Source organism: Uranotaenia lowii, chromosome 3, assembly GCF_029784155.1.
Source record: "Uranotaenia lowii strain MFRU-FL chromosome 3, ASM2978415v1, whole genome shotgun sequence".
Classification (NCBI taxonomy): Eukaryota; Metazoa; Arthropoda; class Insecta; order Diptera; family Culicidae; genus Uranotaenia; species Uranotaenia lowii.
Window position 1 is genome coordinate 220548472 of NC_073693.1, and position 24998 is coordinate 220573469.

General features: G+C 36.8%; 1 protein-coding gene across 8 annotated transcripts in view; it reads left to right on the forward strand.

Annotated features, from left to right (window-relative positions):
* The window catches only part of LOC129750864 (uncharacterized), a 165054-nt gene that overhangs the window by 135469 nt on the left and 4587 nt on the right, over positions 1-24998 (forward strand). For all 8 annotated transcript variants that reach the window (XM_055745977.1, XM_055745982.1, XM_055745980.1 and 5 more), the window contains 5 exons: positions 5664-6872; positions 12864-14212; positions 17265-17381; positions 17449-17614; positions 17672-17853. In XM_055745977.1, coding sequence (XP_055601952.1) covers positions 5732-6872; positions 12864-14212; positions 17265-17381; positions 17449-17614; positions 17672-17853 — 2955 coding nt within the window. In that variant the 5' untranslated portion in view covers positions 5664-5731. The remainder of the gene's footprint in view (positions 1-5663; positions 6873-12863; positions 14213-17264; positions 17382-17448; positions 17615-17671; positions 17854-24998) is intronic.

The following is a 24998-nucleotide window of genomic DNA, read 5'->3' on the forward strand; positions in this document are numbered from 1 at the left end:
GCAAAATAAAATAAAATTCTTCTTAATCTCTCAGCTGAGTCGTGTATACAAATTGACTTGGGTTAAAATTTTGAAATTTTGAAATCAAAATCAAAATCATAAAATCAAAATTATAAATTTTCTATCTCTTGCGATTTGAATTCCTCAACGAAATAATCATTTGGACATTTTAAGATTTTTAATGCATTACTTGTTTACGAGCCAATCTGAATCTTAATTTTGAATATCTATTTTTAATATGAATTTTGAAGCTGAATGCAAGTTTAAATTTTGAATCCGTTTTCGGATTTCAACACTGTTTCTAAATCTAAATTCCAGTCCAGAATTGAAAAAATGAACCAGGAAGTGAAATTTGTTTCCAAAATCGACTCAATAATGATCAAGGATTCCAAATTGTCCGGATTTGTCTAGGCTTTCCTGGTGTTGCAATAAAATTTTCGTGACAAATCCGCTTCGTAACGAATGCCCGAATATTGGAGAAAACTGCTCGGATTTTGCCCGGATTATTAACGTTGTTTGGTTAATTGAACAAATGTATCAAATTCAGTTTGTTTTGATGAAACAAACATAAAAAAAACTTTTTGGTACGTATAAATCAAAACTTTTTTTTTTGCTGAAAACCTTTCAAATAAAGGCAAAAAGAAGTTTTGATTTATACATATAAATTTTTTTTAAGGTTTGTTTCCTTAAAAATAATCCAATTTATTTTTTGTATGCCTCAAACGAATTGAACGCTGCTTATGTGCTTCGACAAATAAATGAAATTCATTTTTTTTTCTTCTATTTTTCTTTAATTCATTTTTGATTATGTCCTGGAATTTGCTCAGATGTACCCAGATATTACCCGAGTTTTGGAATGTTAAATTTAAATCAGGAAGGTAACGGGGTTTGCAAGGTTTTAGAAAAAATGTCTTGAATTTCCCGGCCTGGCTACGTAAATACAATTCTGGAAAGCTCAAAGTTTGGAGTTTGTGGTTTCAATCTGAAATCATTATTTCAATTATTTATTTGTAATCCGACTTGTTAAACTGAATTAAAATATAAATATGAGGATTCTGAGGTTTTCAATTCAAGATCGCTGTTTAGGAACGAACAGGTTGTTCCTGGAAACCCTGTGTAATTAAAAGGCCCAGTAAAAGAATCGCAATGCTTCTAAAATTAACGGCTATTGTGCGTGCACAAAACCCTTCGGCTAATGTCGGCGCCCAGGACGAATGCTGGAGGGATCGACCCAACGTTCGGTCTGGACTCGACCTCTTTTCCCGATTAACCGCCTCAGAGAAAGGTACTAAAGTAAGCGGCCAGATGGCCAGTGTAAAAAACCCGGAATGGGCATGTCAGAGGCGAGAGTGACCATAGTTTGTAATAGATTAGAATAAAATACAGTCCAGTAGTTGTCAATAGAATGTGTGATAAAGTGTTTTGAATTGGCATGAGAAAGTCTGATGATATCATTAAATTCCATCAGGGATAATCCTGAACGATCGCCATAGGGCAAAGAGGACCTTTGTTTTCTTCGATCCTTCAAAGAAATAAGTTTAAAAACCTCGAATCCGAATATGAAACAAAAATTCAGGATGGATTCTTACATCATTGTTTCCATATTCGAAAATTATCATCCAAATATTGAAGATGCATAGGAGTTTCGAAAATCTTGAATCAAATTTTGTATGAATTTCAAATCCTGATTTGAATCAGGATTTCAATACAATTTTTGAATTGAAATCAAATTTGCTGAATCGAACTGTAATCATGAATCCAGATTTCTGATAGAGTATTAGAAATATTAAAACAGAAGTACAATTTTGATAGTTTGGGACCGAAACCTCTGAAAGGAGGTAAATCTCATATGAAAATTCAATATCCGGATTCAGAACTGAATTTCTATCAACAAGTTGGTTAAACTGTAGCAGAACTTTGAGTTTAAGACCAGTTCTCGAGATTTTGACATAAGTTCTGCGTCAAATTTGTGGCTATCAGTGAAATAACCTTAGTTAATCATCCAAATTTTAATAAACATTCATAGGTTTGAGTGTAGAATAGTATACTCTGGTTGTTTTTTTCTGTACACTTATTGGGGGTGCGGGAGGTTAATCCCCAACCCTCGCGTTCCAACAGGAATATCTCCCAAAACATGGTTAAATCACGGGCTTTCGAATATTTTTCTGATTAATGACCAAATAATAGAGCTGAAATAAAATTTCTATATTAACTTGTAAGAATGAATACAATTCATGAAATATTTAAAAAGGTTTCAGCACCAGAGCTGAAGTTTGTGTCAATCTGTTTTGATTTATATTTATTTCTGTTAATTTTGAGGTGATTTTAGCTTCAATGAACCTTTCTAGGATATGAGAAATTTTGCAGCAAACTGTTGGAAAATTTTAATACTGAGAACTACTAACTGGTTTTTACAAGTTCTTAAGGAAAAATTATTAAGCTGTAATTTAATGAACTGAAAAAATAATATGTTTTTTCAGTTAAATTATGATTATTGAACAATTTTAGCGAATTTCAGAGCCAAAATGTTGAAAACATACTTTTTGCTAGGTTTTTTTTCGGAATTAAAAAACGGTTTGAAATACTTCACCCCACTTTGATATAAGCATTCAGGCAGAATCAATAGGCCTTTTTAATGAAAAACATTAAAATAAATAGTTTTTTAAGTTACATGCTACAACTTATATGAATAAAACCGAGCCAATTAATATAACCTACTCATTCCGTTTGGAAATTTCCGGTAAATTCTAAGCCTAAATGAAAATTTGGAACCAACAATGCAAAAGTAGAAGGTACCTCAGCCTATCCTTGGAGGTTGGTTATTTTCAATCAACCTTCCAGCTCTTACAATCAGAAAGTCTACATATAATCAAGTGTTATAAGTCAAAAATGTAGAATTAAAAGTCAGGAATTAACTTTACATTCTTTAATTCAGAATTCAGGAATTGAGAGTCACGAGTCAAAAGCTGAAAGTTAAGATTCGTGCCTAAAAGGCCAAGTTGCAAAAGTTACGGGTCAGGAGTCAGGGGTCATGACTCAATCGAAGAGAGCCAAAATTCAAAAATCAAGATTTACTAGTCAAGAGTGAGTAGTCAAGAAATATAACTCAGTGGACAGGATTCGGTAGTCTTGAATCAAAACCGAAAGTATATGGATCAGCCGTAAAAACCTTGTGGTTCCAAACTAAACGGGATAAAAGGAGATTCCACGTCGGTTAAGAGATGACGCAAATAGCGCAGATATTTAAGGCTGCTGCTGCTGATTATTTTGATTTGGCCGTCCGGTGGAATAAGACGGATTGGATTTAAGAAGCGCAGATATTTAAGGCTGCTGCTGCTGATTGTTTTGGTTTGGCCTTCCGGTGGAATAAGACGAAATTGGCGTTCCGGTGGAAACAGGCGGAATGATTTTGGAAGAGCAGATTTTGGGCGGCTTCAGGCTGATTGTTTATTTTGATTTGGACTTTCGGTGACTAAAGACGGAATGTCTTTGGAAGCACAGATTTTCAGGACTGTTGCGGCTAATTGTTTGTTATGCTTTGGCCATCTGGTAAGAAAAAAGACGGAATCGGCTTAGGAAGTGCAGATTTTTAAGGCTGCTGCTGCTGATTGTTTTGAAATAATCTTCCGGTGGAATAAGACGGAATTGGCGTTAGAAGCACAGATATTTAAGGCTGCTGCTGCTGATTGTTTTGATTTGGCCTTCCGGTGGAATAAGACGGAATGGTTTTGGAAGTACAGATTTTCAGGACTGTTGCGGCTAATTGTTTATTTTGAAAAAAGACGGAATCGGCTTAGGAAGTGCAGATTTTTAAGGCTGCTGCTGCTGATTGTTTTTTTTTATTTGGCCTTCTGGTGGAAAAATACAGAATTGGCTTTAAGAACACCAGATTTTTAAGGCTGTTGCTTTTAATTTTTTAGTTTGATTTGGATTTCTACGGCTACTGCTGCTGGTTGTTTGCTTTGTATAAGCCTTCTGGTCGGGAAGGCTGTTTCTAAGAATACTATCGAATTATTCCGGCTCTGGTAAACAAAGACACAGTGACTAGAAAAGAACAGTTTGAGAAAAATGTTGCTAAGAATGTTTTTTTTTGCGGTTTGTTCTGGCTCTGGTAAACAAAAGCAGAGCGACAAAAAAAGCACAAATTGGGAAGGCTTTTGTGAAGAATATTTTATAAGAAAATTGAGATATGAAAAGCTTTTGCATACACTGGAATGTAGGGATGAGATGAGGGATATTTGGGATATAAAATTTTGTATTTTAGAAAAACAAATGTCTGTAAATTAAAGATTCTATTGAGAATAGAGTTGAACAGGAATGTAGAGATTAGATGAAGGGTAAGCAGATATTAAATAAAATTTGTAAGATGGAGAATAACGATGTAAAATATGGAATAAAAATTAAGGATATTTGGTTAATAAAATTTTGTTCTAAAGAAAAAAACAATAGTCGACGAGTAAAAATTTAGAATAGAGGTGAGAAGGAATGTAGGGATGAGATGAAGTATATGTAGAAAATAAATCAAATTTAATTAAAAATAAAATAAAATAATATTTGTATTCGGCAACACTGAAGATAAATAAAATAAAATAAATTTTAATGGCAACTTTTGCTATTTTGGCAACACTAGGCAAACAAACAAAACAAAGTCAGTCATTGATCTATTCTTGTGAGTGACAGACGTGTTGGAATGAATCTCTGAATTGAGATTCGTAAAATCACGACATAAACCTCTGTTGTACTCTTAATAACTTTTTTGTCGTAGCTCGTATCATATATGTACGTCTGCATTAAGAAAATCAATTTTGTACAGCAATCGATGCATGTGTAACTTAAGAATGTTTGAGCCAAAAAAGTCAATTATGTCGTTTTCCTATAAAAGATGATTTCAAATTTCGATATCAATTTGAGGGTTGTTGAGCGACCCTTTGAGTTGATCATATGACCTGAAATTTGGCATGGTCTAGAAGGATTTGATTCCAGAACTTACCCTTATACTTAGACTACCCCACACAACATGCACTTTAAAAAAATATTCGTAGCTTCTCTTGTCGTCACCAAAACATCTGTTAAAATAAAGGTAATTCCAATTTAATTCGTAGTTTGTTTTTGAAATGCCATAGATTTTGAATGTTTGTTTTATTGATGAGATTCAATAATATTTAAGGCGTTTGTAGTCAAAGAAGTATAAGTGCAAATCATAGAAATTGCCAAACGATTCTCTATCTGGAGTAAATTCCGGATTTTTTTTATTTTCCTTCATGTATGTTTGATCGGAAACCTAAAAATTTTCATCTGTTTCCCGAAATCATCGTTGATGCACTTATACCCCTCAGGCTCTAGCCTCATTTTGAATTGTGAATAATAAACTTATCTACAGATGTATAAACATGACAAACTTCAAAGGAAGTGTTTAATGCAATCTCGAAACTTCCTGAAAAAACTTTTTTTTTCCAAAAAAAAAGCATTCAATTTTGGCTTTGCTTCACTGTATCTCATTTTTAGCTGAACTGATTTCCTAAACACCGGAGAAGGTTTTTTTTCCAAGATCGTAACTAATTCTTCTCTTATTCTACCATTCACAGATATTCCCCATTTTTAAACACGGTAGAAGGTATATTTCAAGATCGTTACTAATTCTTCTATTATTCTACGTTTCACAGGTATTCCGCATGCTAGCCCCCCAACTGGACCCATTATCCAGGCGTAGTATTCGCCACAATCTCGAACAATGGATATCGTTAGAATCTCCAACAATATCAGTATCAGCGACGCCCCATGTGGTCCGTCGCTGGCTCCATCGCAGCAACAGCAACAGCAGACTCCACAACTGCAGCAACATTCTAAAACAAAGGACAATAATGGCAATAGAAACGGTTTAAACCATCAACCAACGAATAATAGTGGCAGCAGCAGCAGCAGCGGCGATGGCTTTAGATGTAAGAGTGGGAGCAACAACGGCAACTTTGCATCGACCCCTAAGCAATCGACACAGCTGGTTCCGGGATCCGGATCCATTGGATCGTCTGGCGGATCCTTCAGCTCGACCGGCCAAGTGTCTAGTGATTCGGGAAATAGTTCCTGTGTGAGTGGGAGTAGTGGTGGAACTGTTCTCGATGACCCAGAGACAAAGAATTCTAGCTTCGGAAGTTGTACCAGTGCCGACGTATTGGCGACCACCGACGATGGCGCTGAAGAAGACGAAGAAGAACGTACTGGGGAACGGGATGTTCTACTGAATAGAAACGTTTATGTGAATAAGATCTACGACGATGGCTTGAGCAAGGGGAAGAATGTGAACAGTGTTGCCAGTGATACGGTTAACAAACGGGTTACTCTGGATACTCAGATCAGTTCGACCGATACGGATGACAACGTGGAAGATGCTAAGCCACTGCTCCAGATGGATAGCGAAACGAAGCGTAAACCGAAAAGTATTGTGAAGAGTCCTTCTAATTTAAGCTTCAATAGGGAGTCAAGTGCTCAAAAGCCGCGACTGAATTTGCAGTTTCAGCAGCCGCTGGATGACGTGATCACCGATCGTCCGGTGCATCACGTTCAGTTTAGTAAGGTAGAGAATGGGTACTACAGCCGTGCAGCGGTCACCGATGATGGAATCCATGGTTCCAAGCAACCCGTTTGTTCTAGTCCCGTGGGAAGTATACTGTCACATGGATCAGGATCTTCCAGCACGTCTTCCTCGAATGAAAATAGTTCCCTCGGTGGATACGCAGAGGCTCGGCCACCCGACGGTGGTTGGGGTTGGGTTGTGTGCTTCGCTTCCTTTATGGTCAACCTGATCGCCGATGGCGTAACGTTTAGTTTTGGAGTGCTGTATGTGGAACTTTTGGATTACTTTGGAGAAGGAAAAGGTAAGTCCTAAACAAGATTCGTAATGGTACAATATGTTATATAGAAATTATACCTGAAACATAAAAAACTTTGAACAAATTTAACTACTGGTAATTTGGTGATTTATTCAGCGTCAGATTTCAGAACCAGCTATGTTGCTAGAGGAACTATGCTCCTTCGAATGGCATATAAACCATTTTAGATTATCTCGACTCATGAATTCAGTTGTCCTACCATGGAGAATAGATATTTCTACTTGATCTGCATCATTTATTATTGTACATACATATGCCTTCTAGGTACAATTAGTTTTAAATGGATTTTCACAGAATAAAATCCAAATAGCAAGCCCTATTGATCATCTACCATAACCAAACATCAATAGTACTTACTTCCTAAGATGCAGAAATACCGCTTTGTGACGTTTCTGAATTGGTTGTATAGTAACTAACTTCACCGTATTCTTTCTTGATCCATTCTCTAACGTTTGACGTAAACGATGAGTTTCCTATCATATTTCTGAGTTATTCGACAGCTGTATGGAGATCTCCTTTGTTGATTTTCTCACCTTAAGCTCAATTTTACGTGTATCTATTTTCATAGTAACGGGCGTCTTACTTACGAATATTTGTAGTTTGACCAGCCTTCAAACGCAATTTTCGGAAAAACCTCACTCAACAATATCTTCTATTGACTGCTTCGGAATCCCATTTCACACTGCTTCACTTTCCTCAGTTTTAGGGGTGGCTCGAGGAGTGTTGACCCTAACTCGCGTTTGCGACCAGAGAAAGTGCGGTCGACAACTCGATTTGCGTTTCAGAACTTCTTGGACTCGATTCGCAAAATGAGTAGTTGCCCAAAAATTTGGATCTCTTACTTATTTATTTACATGGTGTCCCGTCTCACGACATAACCTGACAATATTCCTCCAATTCGCTCGGTCCGTGGCAACCGTTCTCCAACTTCTCCGGCATCCCACAGACGTCAGATCACGCTCCACTTGGTCTAACCACCGCGCTTGTTACGCTCCTGCTCGTCTGGTTCCTCTCTCTCAACATGCCCTTCCCCTCGCTTGTGGAGTCCATTGTAGGCACGACTTCTACTGATCACACGGCTGGTGTCATTGTCTGCGGTCACCAGTGAGCCGAAATAGACAAAGTCTTCGACAATTTCCAGCTCGTCGCCGTCGACCGAGATCTTGTTATTGTTGGACGTATTAATCATTAACCCAATCTTTCCTGCTTCGCGTTTTAGTTTGCGGTAGATCTCCTCCTCCGCCGCAGATGATCTTTCGACTATATCAATGTCATCGGTAAAGCAGATAAGTTGACTGGATCTATTGAAAATCGTGCCCCGCATTTCGCCAACCGCACGTCATCCTGCAGGATGAACCATCGCCTTGTAGAATCATCCAAAATCCGCAAACACCACTGCGTTCCATCCATCGTCGCCTTGATCAGTTTGATCAGCTTCCCGGAGAAGCCGTTCTCGTCAACGATTTTCCGGTCGGTCGTGTTGTATGCGGCTTTGAAGTCGATGAATAGATGGTGCGTATAGGCACTTGGTATTCACGGCATTTTTGGAGGATTAGCCATAGTGTGGTTCGTCGTGGATTTTCGCTCCATAAAGGCCGGCTTTACGGCGGTGACTCCCCATTTGTCAACACGATGAAATGTCGTTTCTTAACTCGATAGAGGCGGTGCCTTGAAATTCAATCAATAAACGATAATATACCACCTGGATAAGCTACACGCTCAGCTCCGAATCAACGTAGGAGGCGTACCACGTGGGATGAATTGTGTAACGAATGTGTTGTGTGTCAACAGCTTAAGCGCCACTCTCAGAAACTCAAGAGGCTGTCGATGCGTGTCTTCCGTACCGGCTTGAGACTCAGTTCAAGGCGGACTTACAGTTAAAAACCACTCGATCAACATTCAATTATCCAACCGACCAACCGAGTTGCGGTCCTAAACTTCAAAATTTCTGGAAGTTGATGCGACACCCAAAACTCTGCGACACAATCAAACCTTACTCCCACACAATCCCAAAATGGTATAATCTTCAACGGATTCAAACAAAACCCAACCACTCTAGAGCATAACAAAATTTGGAATGATTCTAACATCGGATCCTCATTCCCTATGTGACGTCACGAAATACTATTAGCTCTTAATGGGTAAATACAATTTTCTTTTATCTAATCTGACATTGTGATGTGGTGTGCCGTTGGTTCCAAACCTGTTGATTCTTTGGCTCCAGAATCAGAACAATGGGTGGTTGTGATCTTGGCTAAACCGTAACGCTGGATGTTGACCCGGTTTCTACACTGGACCGCAGGGAGAGTGGCGGTTTTTCCTACCACCTTTTGACAGCTCTCCAGCTATAGGTAGCGATAGCTCGGTCGATGCTTGATTAGTAGAAACACGTGTTCCACAGTTGACTCAGGATTATGTTTGCCAACTTCACAGGATCAACATCGCCACAGTCTGAGCGATAAATGTGACCTTAAGCTCCCAGCAAACGCCCACGTTGAACGATGGGATGGCTGTGTTCAACGGGTTAATTAGTTCGACATATGGTAATATTATACACCTAGAATATTACCTGCTGACTATACTCGTTATCTCCACCCTTCGGCGGATTTGCGTGATTGCTTCGAAACACACACTTGGTCACCTAAACAGTATTAACAATTTACTTTCAATTTGCTAATCAGATTTAACCTAGCCCTTACTAAAACTTGGCTTCTGCCATGCGCCCAAAATCTGAACAACACTTTTTGCCTGTAGTTTTCTTCCAACAGACGTAGTTGCAGAAAACTAATCGACCTACATTCATATTTAAAGTAAAACAAATATATTTAGTATTAAGCACTTCACATGTTCAGACTGGCTAATATTTGCACGTGATTTCACTTACTGTTTCGTGCAATGGCTAACTGGCACAGTGCTGAGCCCTGATCTTAACCGCCGAGCGTGTTCTACCAAATGAGGCTGCGATAATCGACGACGATTAGCTAACCCCTACCCCAAGCTAAGTCGCTGCAATCGAGGGCAGAGCCCTCGGCAGTTGTGTGTGTCACATCGCATTCCAGAATCCCTAACTCATGGGCTTTTGTCCGTTTTCTATTTTTTCTTTCTCAAGGACATTGGTGGTACTAGCAAATTTTTTTACCACGTAGCCTCTTTTTGCAAACTGGTTTAGCAGGTTGCAAAATTGAATGAGATCGCCTGTGGAAGTCAACTAAAAGCTCGGAAGCCTAGCGCCGTTGCCTCTAGAGACTAAGAGAGGTCGCGCCAAGCGTTGGAAAGATAGCTTTTGAAATTTTAAGTTTTAGTTTGTTATGGAAAGTGATTTAAACTGACATACTAATTCGATCAGGACGTAACTGAGAAATATATTACAATTGTTGCTTGGATAATCCGCGCTTTTTATACGGTTGAACGGTAGGTTTATGGTCTATGTTATGGTTATGGTTTATGGTTTATGGTTTATGGTCTCTCTGTAGTGATGCGCGAGCGCTCAAGAGCCGCTCATTTGAACCGGTTCTTCAAAAAGAACGAACGACCCGTGGCTCAAAAATGAACCGTGATCCGCCGCTCAACACCGGTTGAAATATTTAACCGCTGCAATATACAAGAGCGAAGAGTGGAGAGCCGTTCGTTCTTTCCAAAAAAGCCGGTTCAAATCAAATGGCTGCAACGTTACACGATTTGTCTATGTATCGTGTGACCAACATCTTTTAAATAAGTGGTCGTGAATCTCGTTTTTAAGCTTTTTTTCCTCAGATTTAAGCTTTTTTTGCCTTGAGAGCATAAGAGATGAAAGCTCAAATCTGAAGAAAAAAGCTTAAATCTGTCAAAAAAGGGGAAATCTGAGGGGAAATCTGAGAGATGTGCTCCATACGGTTTGAATAGCGTTGCCGCCGCCTGGTTCAAATAAACAGCTCTTGGTTGCTCTCCCATAACTAAAAACAACACAAACTGAAGAGCTGAGAACAGCAGAAGCAGAAATCCGTTCGTTCGCTCTCCCGAACCAAATGAACCGAGGTGGGTGGTGGGTGGGTGGTTAAAAAAGAGCTACAGGACGGCTCGAAAAAGAACCGAACAGAGCATGGGGACCGAGCCGTTCATTTGATCAAATTGAACGGCTTTCCATACTCCGCTCTTGCTGTTCAGATTGTGAACCAGAGTTGAGTGAGTCGCGATTCTTTTTTGAGCGGTTCTTTTTCGAGCCGTTCTTTTCTGAGCCGTTTTTCGACTCTTTTTTGAACCACCACCCATCACGTTTCCTTTTGTTCGAGAAAACGATCGAATGGCTTTCTTCTGTTCTTCGCTCCTCAGTCTATGTTGCCTGTAATTTGATGGGCTAAGAACCAAAAGCTGCTTATTTGAACCAAAAAACCGTGGCTCTATTAAAAAGATCCGCGACTCGCAGATCAACACTGATTCGAATATTGAACTGCAGCTTAAAATGCTTGTGTTGAGCTGCCAGTCTTTTTTTATTATTTGAAGTTGCGAGCCGCAATTATATTTTGATTTAATGAGGCCGTTCTGATACTACGTGGACAGAAAAATACGATTTTTGACCAGCTCCTCCGTGGACAAGAGTGATCAATTGGAAAACTCCTTTCTGTCCTGATGTTCACGTGAACAGATTCGAAATCTTTATTTTGCCTTAATCTAATTCTTTTACAGTTAGGAAACCTCAGATTTGAAAAATGAATAAACATTTTTTATATTAAAGAATGAGGAAAATATTGAAATTTATAAATAATCAAATTTATCGCTTGCTTGTTAGGTTGACCACGTGGTGTGAACGGCCCCAGTGTTGAGCTGCGTGACACGGTTCAGTTTTGAGCCGCTCAAATGAACCGGCTCATTGAATAGAGCGGACGGCTCTGAGCCGCTCATTGAAATGAGCCGTTTTGCCCATCTCTAGGTCTCTGTTGAAACTTACGGTTTCCTCCTGAACAGCAGCAGCCCAGCAGCAAGCAGCAAACTTCTGCTGCCACGGGCAGAACCAAAACATTGTTTGTTTTGGTTCCTATTGCTATGTTCAATTCGCAATCGAGAACAATAGATCTTTGATTGCAGATGACAGGTGATGATAACAAAAGCGATACAAATATTTACATCATCACACGGTTGGGCGAGAATACTCATATTGGGTTTGAGGTAACACAACAGTGTTGCCAGATATTCTGGGTAAGAATATCAATGTACTTGAGAAATGAGTACTTCCTGGTTAGGAAATATGATAAATGGAGAGTGCGACAATAGCAATCACTTATGAATTGTGTAGTTATGTAATGACTAGACTGACGAAACATGAATAAAGATAACTCTATTCCACCACTGAAACCGGCCAGCAGCTGACAGCAGCTCTTTACGTCCTTAACAAGAGTCGCAGCAATGGCGAACCAGAATGAGCTGTCCCTTGCAGCCGCCTATGAATGGTAAATTCGCCTAATCATGTTCCACAATACACCAGCTTTCAAGTCCTAATGGACGCGACCATCTGTTGGTGAAGTTCCGAACTTTTCTGGTAGATGAACGAGCTGTATGTGGGTTGGCGTAGTGGTTGAAATAGGAGTATCACTGACTGACGGCAAACGAAAGCAATTTCTTGGAACTGGAAATCACTACACGGACAAGATTTTTACAGAATTGATAGATCCCTTACAGTTTTAGTACATTTTAGACGCTAGAAACACTTCTTTGGTTCTTCTTTCGGACATCGTTGTTTTCACTGTTCTGCGTTTCTGTCTTTGTAACCTTTGGACAACTTCTGACTTTTGAAAGTGTTCCATTTTATTGGCCGACCTCTTAATTCGTCTTAGAGAACATTTTCTCCTTTTCTTCCACTGAATTGTGAAGGTTTGTCTCATAAATTCAACAAAATCAACAACAAATCAACTATTAACAGTTTGGTAATTCAACTTTTCTCTCATGTTCTTATGTAATATAATTTTAATTTTTTATAATATCTACTTATTTCCATTTTTACAGGTAAAACGGCCTGGGTTGGCTCCCTGTTCATGGCAATGCCGCTGCTATCGGGACCAGTGGCATCGTTTCTCACCGATCGCTACGGATGCCGAAACGTGACGATAGTTGGATCGATCCTTGCTAGCGCCGGATTCGCCATATCGGCCTACGCCGACAGTATTGAAATGCTGTACTTGACGTTCGGGGTGCTGGCCGGATTCGGTCTGAGCTTGTGCTACGTGGCCGCAGTCGTCGTTGTGGCGTACTACTTCGACAAGAAGCGTTCGTTTGCTACCGGTTTGTCGGTGTGTGGTAGCGGTATCGGAACCTGCATTTTCGCAAAGCTCACCCAGATATTGCTTGACGAATACGGCTGGCGAGGTACAACACTGATCTTGGCCGGGATCTTTCTCAACATGTGTCTTTGTGGCCTTCTGATGCGTGATCTCGAGTGGACCACGTACAAATCCAAACAAAAACGTAAACAACTGCAACAGAAGGAAGCAGATTCGTACTCTGTTAGTAATTCAACGAATACGGCAGGGACGGCTAGTAATCTGAATGCTACCGATGCAACACTTGCCGCCAACGGTGGAGCTACGAGCAACGGTAAAGAACAACTTGCCCCTGGAGAAGAGATCGATCCACGCCTGTTCAGCTCATTGATAACGCTTCCTACCTTTATTAAAAACGGCGAAAAAGTACCAGTCGAAGTATTAGAGCTACTCTACAAGCAACGAAATGTGCACGAGCATGTTTTGCAAAACTATCCTAATCTGCTACATTCTCGTAGCTTCAGTGAGCCACTAGCATCTAAGAGTAACGAACAGTCATCCGAAAAGACTGGCGATGACGGCCATAACGATCAGGTCGTATCGGAAGAGTCCAAGAAGGATCCTCTGAACCTGCCCCCGGGAGATGACGTTGAGCATCACCACCCATTCCTACGACGTGCCCACAGTCATAGGCCTACAGGTTTGCGCACACCAACTACCGCCTATCTGAAGGACCTACGGATGCACAGGCACTCGCTGACCTATCGCGGGGCCATGCTCAACATCCAGCGCTACCGACTGCGGGCTTCCTCCTGTCCTGACATCTACCGAAACTCGATGACGACGATCGCCAAGGAGAAAACCGCCTGGTATCAGGGGATAGATGAGTTCAAGACACTGCTGGTCAGTATTTTGGACCTTTCCTATTTCCGTGATATCCACTTTCTGCTGTTTGCGGTCTCGAATTTCCTGCTGTACACCTGGTACGATGTGCCGTACGTGTATCTGACGGACAATGCGACTGAGATGGGTTTCACGCCGTCCCAGTCGTCGACGCTGATTTCGATTATCGGCATTGTGAACATGGTCGGTGAGGTAAGTGGCCCCTGATCCGGTACCCCATGGGTGCACGGTGCAAGGAAATTGACACAAACCAGGTTTATGAAAAAAGAAAAACGCCTAGCGTAGCACACTCGAAGGAAGGAGGTCTTTTGACATTTTTGCGCTCAAGTCATGAAAGTTGTTGGTCCTAGGCATTGTAAAAATGCATAAGACCTCGTTAAGGATTTGTGCAAGTTTTCTTACCTTGCCCGTTCAGTTTGTGCATATTTGCTCTAGTTGCCCATATTCAGCTTTTGCAAATTTAAGGCGTACTTTAAGTAGTTTCGAGAATTTTGGTATGCATTCAAAGAAGAAATTCATTGAAACTCATCAATTTTTTCATGATTCAAAGACACTTTTTTTCACCAGAATAGAAACGATTTTTGATTGTTTCTCCATAACCACATGTACAAAATATGCAGCTTTTTAGAAAAAAACAAAATGCTTTTAAGAATTCTGCTTTTCATTTGGCACTTTAAAATGTCAAGCATACATATATTAAAAAATATAATATTAAAAAGGTTACAAATTTACATTTACAGAAAAACCATTATCTCGAAACCAATTATTTTATTTCTGTTCATCACAACGTTTCGATACCAAAAACACCATCTTCAAGGGCTAAAATCATTATTATTTTTCTTCTGTGTACGCATGTGTAATGCCTTGATTAAGTTTCACCTTAGTTAGAATTTAAGCAGTTTTCAACACTTAATTTGCTTTTTTTATAAAAATAAAGATAAACATTTTGATAAAGAAACCCATTGATGAGAGGTTTTCAAAAGCTTCTGCTATGAAACACTGTCAAAAATCGAAATGAGAATTGAGAAATGAGAAATGAGAAAAAATATATGAGAAACAAGAATTTAGAAATGCGAAATAAGAAATGAGAAACGAGAAATGAGAAATTAGAAATGATAATTGAGAAATGAGAAATGAGAAATGAGAATTGAGAAATGAGAAACGAGAAATGAGAAATAAGAAATGAGATGTGAGAAATGAGCAATTAGAATAAAGAAATAAGAAATAAGAAATGAGTAATGAAAAATGAGAAACGAGAAATGAGAAATGAGAAACGAGAAATGAGAAACGAGGAATGAGAAACGAGACTTGAGAAACGAGAAATGAGAAATTAGGAATGAGAAATGAGAAATGAGAATTGAGAAACGAGAAATAAGAAATGAGAAATGAGAAATGAGAAATGAGCGATTAGAAATGAGAAATGAGAAATTAGAAATGAGAAATGAGAAATGAGAAATGAGAAATGAGAAATGTGAAACGCGAAATAAGAATCACAATAATCTGAGATTCTGAGAATTTCAGAAACTGAGAATCTGGGAACCTTAGAAACCGAGAATATGAGGTATCTGAGAATTTGAGAATTTGAGCATCTGAGAATTTGAGATTTTGAGAAACCGATAATATAAGGATCAAGAATCAAGGAATCTGAAAATTTGGAAAGGAATCTCTAATTCCGAGAATTTCTGAGAATTTGATAATATAAGCATCTGAGAATCTGAGATTCTGAGAAACCGATAATATGAGGATCTAAAAATCATGGAATCTGAAAATTTGAATATCTTAGAATCTGATAACCTGAGAAAACGAGAATCTTAAAATTTGACAATCTTTAATTGCGAGGATTTCTAAGAATCTGAAAATCTGCAAATCTGAAAATTTGCGAATCATAAAATCTGCTAAAATGAGAGTCTTAGGATCTGAGAATCTGAGAATTTGAAAATCTCAGAACCTAAGAATCCAAAAATCTGAGAATCTAAGAATCATAAAATCTGAGAATCTGTAATTTTGGGAAAATCTGAAACTGAGTATCCGAAGTCTGAGGGCAAAGTTGCCGAAAAAAAATTGTGTGTTTTGTCAAAAAAAAAAATTGTGACGTTCTGTGATTTTACCTAAACATTCAGAGACGGTTTTCTATAATAATTTTTCCATCAGTTTCAATTAAAAGTCATGTCAAATTGCGATTTTTTTTATTTCACATAAGGAAAATTAAGTAACAAATTTAACATTTTTAACATATTTTTCCAATTCAAAGCTAATATGAAACAAAATGTAAACAAAGAGCTTTATTACGATAAAAAAAACTGACAAACACTAGTCGAAACTTCTTTCTATTTAGAATATTTGTAGCCTGGACAATATATTCCATTTGTGAAGTACAAATTTTAAAGTTGTATTGGTAACTTGTGTTGCAGTTTTCTGTGAAATCTCATGATGTTTCATACGACGTAACGAAAGCTCAAGCGAAATATAACGAAATTATGTGAAATCTGTAAATATTCCTAAAACTTTGTGTTCTGTGTTGCAGATTCTGTGATGAAAATTTACTCAAAATTCTGAGGAATTAAAGATTTTGTTGTGATCTAAGTAACCTTGACTGAAAGGTTTGAGAAAATCTGGGATTTGAAAATTTGAGAATCTGTGAATCTAACAATCTGACAATCTAAAAATCCAGGAATCTGAGAATCTGTGAATTAGATAATAAGAATCTGAGAATTTGAAAACAAAACTTCATAAGTTGGAAAAAATAATGCTTAAGTCTTTTCCAAGCGTCAAATTTGCCTTACTTTTTTTAAACTGAAGTTCAATAAAAACACTACAAAACTTCTATTTCCATTGCTTGTCGTTATTTGTATCGATCACTTTAGAAACCGACGTTTTTTTTCATAAAAAATCCTTAGTATTTTTGTATTTGTTCAATTCTTGTAAATTTTCTTAAAAAGTTTGTTTTTTTTTCATTTCTTTAATTGTTTGTATGAAATTCTAATGAATTGGCTTAAAATTCCTTATTCTTACTGTTTTAGATTTTTTCAGGTTGAAATCCGTTTGAAAAGGTATGAATTGATAGTCATTTGAAGGGAACTAAATAGATGTGATAGTTTGAAGTAATAGAAAAAATTTTAATCGTTTTCATAAATGTCTAAAAAATTTAAATTTTACAATTTAGGAATTCTTTACATAAAAACATTGACTAGAAACTTAATAACTTTAGCGATTATTGGTAATTATTCCCGTTTCGTAATTTTAGATCGCACTCGGCTGGATGGGAGATCGCAAGAATGTGAATGCCAACTTCACATACGCCGTCTGTATGGGTTTTTGCGGTTTGGTCACCGCTCTTGTTCCTCTTTTTACCGATTATTATGTAAGTATTAGTTCATTCTAAAGGGGATAAGTTTTCTAATTCTAAACTTCAACTCCAATATTCGTAGGCCCTTTCTTTTCTGGCGGGAGCTTTCGGGCTGTTCATCGCTGCCAACTATTCCCTCACGAGTATTATCCTGGTCGAGCTGATCACCCTGGAGCGGTTCACCAATGCCTACGGGTTGTTGCTTTTGGTGCAGGGCGTGGCCAACCTCATCGGACCACCGTTAGCTGGTAAATTAAACGATTTCCCAACCAGTACAAACTAATAGCAATAAATTTTTTTTTAAGGTTGGATTTCGGACATAACTGAGGACTACAATCTGGCGTTCTATCTGGCTGGTGTCTTCATAGCCATTTCGGGAGCGCTGCTGTTGGTGCTGCCAGCTATCGGACAGTACAAGAAGTATCACCAGCGGCGTGCGTCCAAAGACAAAAAGACGTTCGATTGCTACGGGATGAATCATCTGACAGTAAGTTCTATCTTCGTATATTTATTGAGCGGGAAAAAATCACATGTCCTTGTAGAATTTATGGTTTCTAAAGTAAACGGGCTTAATTTTGGAAGTTGGGAAGCTTTAAGTTGGTAGATACTTATTGTTATCAATTTTGCTGAGACGTATCCTCAGAAGGCTTCGTACTTCGATTCGTAGTTTATTTCCACTGTATTAAAACCAGTAGAAACGAAAACAACCTGCAATTCCTTTTCCTTACCAAACCCAAAGGTAACATTTTCCAAACTCTGTGTCGATGGCTATATCCATGGATGGCATAACTCCGCAGATCGGCTTGTTCAGTGCAAGAGGTGCAATTTTTTCGTCTGCTCCCCCAACCTGTGCCGGAAGAGATTCACTGCAAACAAGAGTGAGATTGTCAAAATATAAGCGTGAGCGAGAGCATTCATGGATGCTGATGAATTCCCTTCTCCGGAAAAATCTATTGTTGCGCATTGTGTTGAGGAGAAATTTGAAAGCAAACACTGTTTTCTTGGTACGTTTAAGAGAAAAAAATAAAACGCTGCTTTTAGACAGTTATTTTTCTGACTGACCTTAGACAATTACTTTTGCTAGAAAATAAAATTCCTAAACAGCAGTGGAGATGGTTGCCACAAGTACAGATTTATCTATAAAAACACAGATTTTTCCATTATTTTTCGGTACCGACACACAAAAGACCGATTTTTAGGATTTGGTTTAGATTAGTATATATTTCACCTTTTGAGAAAAAAAAATCCATTAAACACTTTTTGAAAAAGTAAATAGAAGCCAATTCGTTTGAAAATTGTAATAAGAAAAACAGAGTTCAGATTTGTGTGAAGGTCGTTTGTAATGAGAAATAAAATTACAGTTAAAAGAAGCTCCCGGATTTTAAAACTCCTTTTAATTGATTAATTAATTTTGATTAGAAATATTTTATTTGAAATATTGAGAGCAAAGGAATGGTATCAACAGTTAAACAAAATTCAAAAAAATATAAATACTTTTCAAATATTTTCGTCATTACGATTTTTTTGTCGCTGGAGTTATTTTTATTATTTTTTGTACGTTGGGTGCCTAGTGCGAATCAAATGATATTTCTTTGGCTAGAATTCTCTTTCTCTTACTCAGATGCAAGAGCTCTTGTAGTGCAGTTTTCTCCTACCATGACTATATCTTTGTATCTTAACCAGTTTAATATCTGAGCCGGATGAAGGACGAAGGATATTCGTCCTAGGCTTTCTGCCACCGATCAATCACCAAAAAAAAGGGATAACAGTGACTTGAAATGAATTGAATATCTTCGTAAATAGCATCTATTTTCTAATTTTTTTCACTGGACACAATCACTAAATCACCGCACACTCTGGGAAAAATCTTCAATTCTGGGCAGAGCTGCGATTTTTCGGTAGAAAATTCAAAGTCGATTTTTTCTAAAACATCTTAGTAGCTTTGTCACACTTCCTATCCACGTGTTGTTTCGGTCAATGATAGCTGTTGAAATGAAAATACCACAGTCCCTATGGTCACTGATAATTCGGCAAACGAAATTGTCATACATAGCTATATTTTCTGTTGAGAATAAGAACTTGATAAAAGTCGTGTACCAAAAATATGATGAATGAAACTAGAACTATATGTTACACCTGCTGAAGTCACCTGCTGATGGAAAAAACAAATTTTCCTCAATTTCATTTCTTTTGAGAAGTGATCGTTAACGGAAGCAAATTTTCGTACGTCTGTTCAAAACAGGACATAGAATTAAATGGAGATCGACGGTCATTGGTGCGTCAGACCATGTAATTTCTTGTAGTTCTGGTTCCTACCTTCGATAACCAAGACGCTGAATATTTAAATTTGGAAGTTCAACCTTTGACAATCCATTTTTTTTTCGTTGGTAGTTTCAGCACTCAGGAATAATAAATGGCAATCACAAAGATTTATATATGTTTATAAAATATTTTTAAAAAAATTAACTTAGACCGTCTGAGGTTCTCAAATCAATTGAAAACCTTTTCTAGGATTTAGACGTTTTTCAAATGTCGAATTTGTGATAAAATTCAGATTGAACAATTTTTATTCAGGTTTAGATGGTAATGTACCTTCTAGTTACTCATTCAGACACTCATTTCTATTTTTTTCACACATGGAATGTTAAAAAAAATTCAATTCAATCAAACTTTAAAAACCTTAGACAAGGAAACTCATAGCTTGAAAAACAGATTCAAAAATGAAAATGAAAACAAAACAAATAAAAGAAATTTCTCTCATACACATAATTAGCAAGTATTTGAAATTAAAATACTAGATATTAAATATATTTCGTTTACGAAAATCGAATCGTTCAAGTTTGAATTAAAGTTAGCCCAAATTAAGAAGAGAAAAAAATCGTTGCTAGATCTTTCAATTCTTTTTCTAAATTTTCCCGATTTTACTCGCGGAAATCATGGCGTGAGAATTGAATTCAAACAGTTTCAAGGGCTTCAAATACCGAGATCGGTTGGAAATTCATCTTTCAACAATTCTCCATCGATTTCAGCATGCTTAAAACCTAGTCATGTAGCGTTGATGAGTTATTGACGAAAAAAGACGAACTGTAAATGGGCTTCATGGGGGAAAAATGTCAGGACACATGAAATTGACTGAAATTTCAAAACCATCATTCACAACAATCTAGTCTGACTGAAATTCATGCTCCCCGACACAGGAGTACGATATATGGAAAGCGATGGTTACTGCTACAACATATTCGTGAAAGCACATTTTCGAGACCTAGACAAATGTTAGAGTATCTTTACAAACGTGGTCAGTCAAATCTTTTAAATCACCATAGCCATCGTTCTGAATGCATGGTATGAACAAGCATGCTGAAAGCCGATATAAGTTGCTGTGTCAATTTCGTCAATTTTCTTTCATTGGCTTGGAGCAATCGGAGCTCTGATTCCGGGAGATCTTTCCATAGCGGGTTGATTCTGGAAATTTTATAAAACGTCAATGAGAAAAAAATATATATTTAAAAAATTAACATCTAAATGGAAAGTAATTAAATTACCTCCACCCAATCCAGAAAGTGCCACGAAAAGATGGTTGATTGTTACCGGCACCGGTACGGAAAGCACACATTTTTGCAACCCACATTGATAAGCTAGCTACAAATCGATATGATCTGATACAATAAAAGAAATTAGTTAATCGATAAGTTCCGTTTTTCCAACAAATAATTTTAAATATCATTTAAAAATCTTAATTCTTACGTCATCAGCCAACAAATTGACTCCAATACAAGGAATAACCACAAAGTTAGCTACAAATCAATTAAAAGCCTTCAGAAAGTTTTACACAAGAGAAGTGAAGAAAATCGATGTGATGCACCAAAAGCTTAGTTTACGTGAAAAAAAAGGAAAATAATTTCTAAATTATTTTGAGTGTACATGAGACAAGTTAACTTTTCGGCTTTTTTCGATGATTACAAAGCCACTTACAGGGTTTAATCCTTATTCATTTTTAACCCTCCAAAGCTGTTCGAGTCAATATGACCAGAAGCGCACATTTCAAACCTCTTTATCATAATTCCAATATACTGAAGAACTGGAAATTTTGACAGACCTAGTATGTTCTATGAAAATCATGATCAAATTAACGACAAAAAATTAAAATTTGAGTTTTGAAAATCGGTTCATTGGGAAATGCTGTATAGCAAAGTCAAAACTGGATGTCGTTTTTTAAAGTAAAATTTTTTTCTACCGGAAGATCTGAGATAGCGGTCAAAACTTTCATTGGACCCCAATATATCTATACATTGTCGGATAGATGGATTCTTGACAATTTTAAACATCAATGAAACACTTAAATACAGAGAAGCTGTCAGAAGTTATGAGTATTTTAATAATAAAATTGATTTTTCGGACTTTTTACTTTCTGAACTAGTTTCTGATAACCTGGTAATACTTATCGACTTTATTTTGAAATGTTGAGTAATTAGACTAAATTACCTACAAAATGAATATAATATCATCAAAATTGGTTAACATTTACAGTCAGGATAACGAAATCAAACTACAATTCAAATTTCCCCGAAACGGATATTTTGCGAACGGCTTAAAATAAAAAGCTTAGCTTGTTTGACTACTCATATCCACCTTAAATCATTCAACCCGAAATACTTCTCACACATTGTTTTCCTAATATTAACATTTTTGATTATTTGAAACAAAAAATATATTGAATACATTTCGAGCTCCATGATCCCTGGCGTGGCTAAGTAGAACGAGTTCCACATCGCCAATGGTTGCTACTCCGTGATTGATCGAGGCCATCAATTTTGTGCAAGGGCCAAAAGAATGCAGCTTGGGATTAGAAATTCATTCTCAATGCACAAAACTCATGTTCTCCCTTTAAGAATGATCAATAACGACGCAGGCCACGTCCTAGTAGTCAATGAGGGATGAAGGAAAGATTGTTAGTGAGATACTTTTTAGGATCAACTATAAATCTGATATTCCAGTTTTCTTCAAAACCTTGCTTTGAAAAACTCTGAAACAATGGTTAGTCAGTTTCACCAGCTATAAAAACCGTCTATACGTCTGCGAATCTATATTTAAGTATCTCAGGAAGGGTTGTGTTAGTAAGGGAGAGGTTTGGATCAGGAGCCATTTTTGGAAAATGGTGCGATCTTCGTTTTAACTACACCTCCTTTGCTACTAGACATTTCCTGAGAAATCTCCTATTAATGCCTACGGACTACGGTGTGTTATTAATTTGATTATCCAAAAACAATTATGAACACTCAAATTATTGGAAAAACAATCATTCGAATTTCTTAGAAGCAAGCTGTTTCTCTCATTAAAATCTCTATAACATCATCCTTGCAAATCAGTTTTTGGTTGGACTAACTAGTGTAGAGATTTATTTTTATAATATACACTTTTAACAAGAACAACAAAAAAGACAAGAATCATGTTCAAAAATTTGTAGGTATTTGGATTTCAAATCGAATAACTAATATGCACCCTTAATCTAACAATAATTATTTTCATATCCTATCAATTGCAAATGCAGAAAAATTAAGGAAATTGATTTTTAATTTTACCTATTATTTTGAAACTTGTTTTTTGACAATGTTGAACTGCGTGAAAAACAAAACTTTAAACGTAATTAATAATTTAAAATACTATTAGTAAAAATTTTAACTCATCCCTGACTAAACCTCAATTGACTGAATATGGGAAGAATGAGACCCGATGAGATTGCAAGGTTGAGCATTTCCTTTCTAATAAAATAAATTAGTATAAAAGCTAACACACATATTTTTTTTCTTTTTAAACGGTTGCAATCGCCAAAATTCGAAAATGTTACCAGAAGTTCAATTTTCTACAAATAAAACTGAATAACTGATACAAAGTTTATCTTGGAGCAAAACATTAATTTTTTTCAATGATTTTTAAAACATCATTGAAGAATAAATGAAGAGGCGAATTGCTAGTATTTTGTTAATTAAGAATCTATTTTATTTTTGGTCCTGCTAATCAAATTCATAAAAGACAAATTCTTCTAATCGAATGATAAAAAAATCCAACTGAGAACAATAAAATTGAAATATAACTGATTTTGTTACTTATCTTTTCAAAATCAGAATGTGAGTAAGAGCAGGTTCCATCGCCATACCTCGATCCAATTTCAAACTGCCGTACCGCTATAACTTCTTGGTCCAGAACCGGGCAAAGAGGTTTCAATCTTGTCACTAGTGGTCCTCTTACTATTCATCTGCCAAATTTGGTCCACCATACCCGCTAATTTTATGCTTAATCGAGGACAAGTTTGAAATTTTCGGTAACTTTTCATCAGCTTGTTGGAACACGTCATTTCACTACGGTAGGTTGCTGCGATCCTCGCTATTAAAAATAATACAGCTTAATATAGGAACATAAATTCTCCAGCGTGCGCTAGGAGTTTTAGTAAAAAAAGTAAATTTTTCTTGAAAACTTTCGTAAATGTATTCTAGCAAGCTATTGTTAATATAAAATGATGGTTTTATAGTGCACGGTGAAGAGAAGCATCTGTATGGATCTCCATTAAAAGGTTTTAAATCTTAAAAAAAAATTGAAGTGAAAATATTTTTTCTATTTACTGTGATTTTTAACTTTCAACTTGACAGTAAATTTTCTGTACGAGTTGATAGTTTATAATTTTTTTTCAATTTTTCCCTGTCAGTGGCATTGTGATCAGCGAAAAAAGCCGAAAAGTGAACTAGTCTAGTGTACACGCAAAATAATTTAAAAATTAATTTCACTTTCTTCACTCAACTAAGCTGTTGGTGCATCACACTGTTATGCGAATTTCGCTATGATATTGATTACTAAGGATTGTAGTAAAGGCAGAATTTTGGGTGTATGGATCAATTTAAGTACCTTCTGTGCAGTTTTTCGCTACTTAGATAGATACAATTTGCCATCAGTTGTATTTATAAAAAACCTTTTTTTTTTAACTGATGACGGTACTGAAGCGAAATCAGGTTAAGGTGAAATGAAATCATTTGGATTTTAGATAAATCCAACTTTAAATTAAATGCTAATATAATGAAGAAATGACAAGTCATAAATGATTTATTCCACAACTGTTGCATAAAAAAAACGTTTGTATAACTTCAATGAAATGAAAAAGATTATGTTTAATACCATAAAAAAAATTCAGAGGTTCTAACTGACATTCAGCTAGATTTATCTTTTCGAATGATCTGCCCGGTTTGCGCCCGTATTGATTCACATTATTTATTTGCTAAATTTACTAAAAAAATCAAATTTGGTGACAGTAAGTATTAATTTTCTGGTTCGAAAACGAATTAGATTAATTTAAATTTTTTTTAGAAGCATTGAACACAATTTGATGTGCTTCGACTTAAAAATAAAGATTCAAATGACTTTCTCGTTTCTTTTTCTAGATTTTGTTTGAAAAATGGATAAACTTAGTTAAAATTTGTCCGGATAGTTCCCGGTTTTTGCCAGTTTGAAAAAAATTGCCCGAAATTGCCAGGCCGGTAACTTGCTAAAAATTTCTATATTGCTTAGTATAAAATCACATCCTTTTCAACACAGCTCGCACTCGACTCACTCAGACGAGCACGCTCATAGAATCGCTCGATCAGA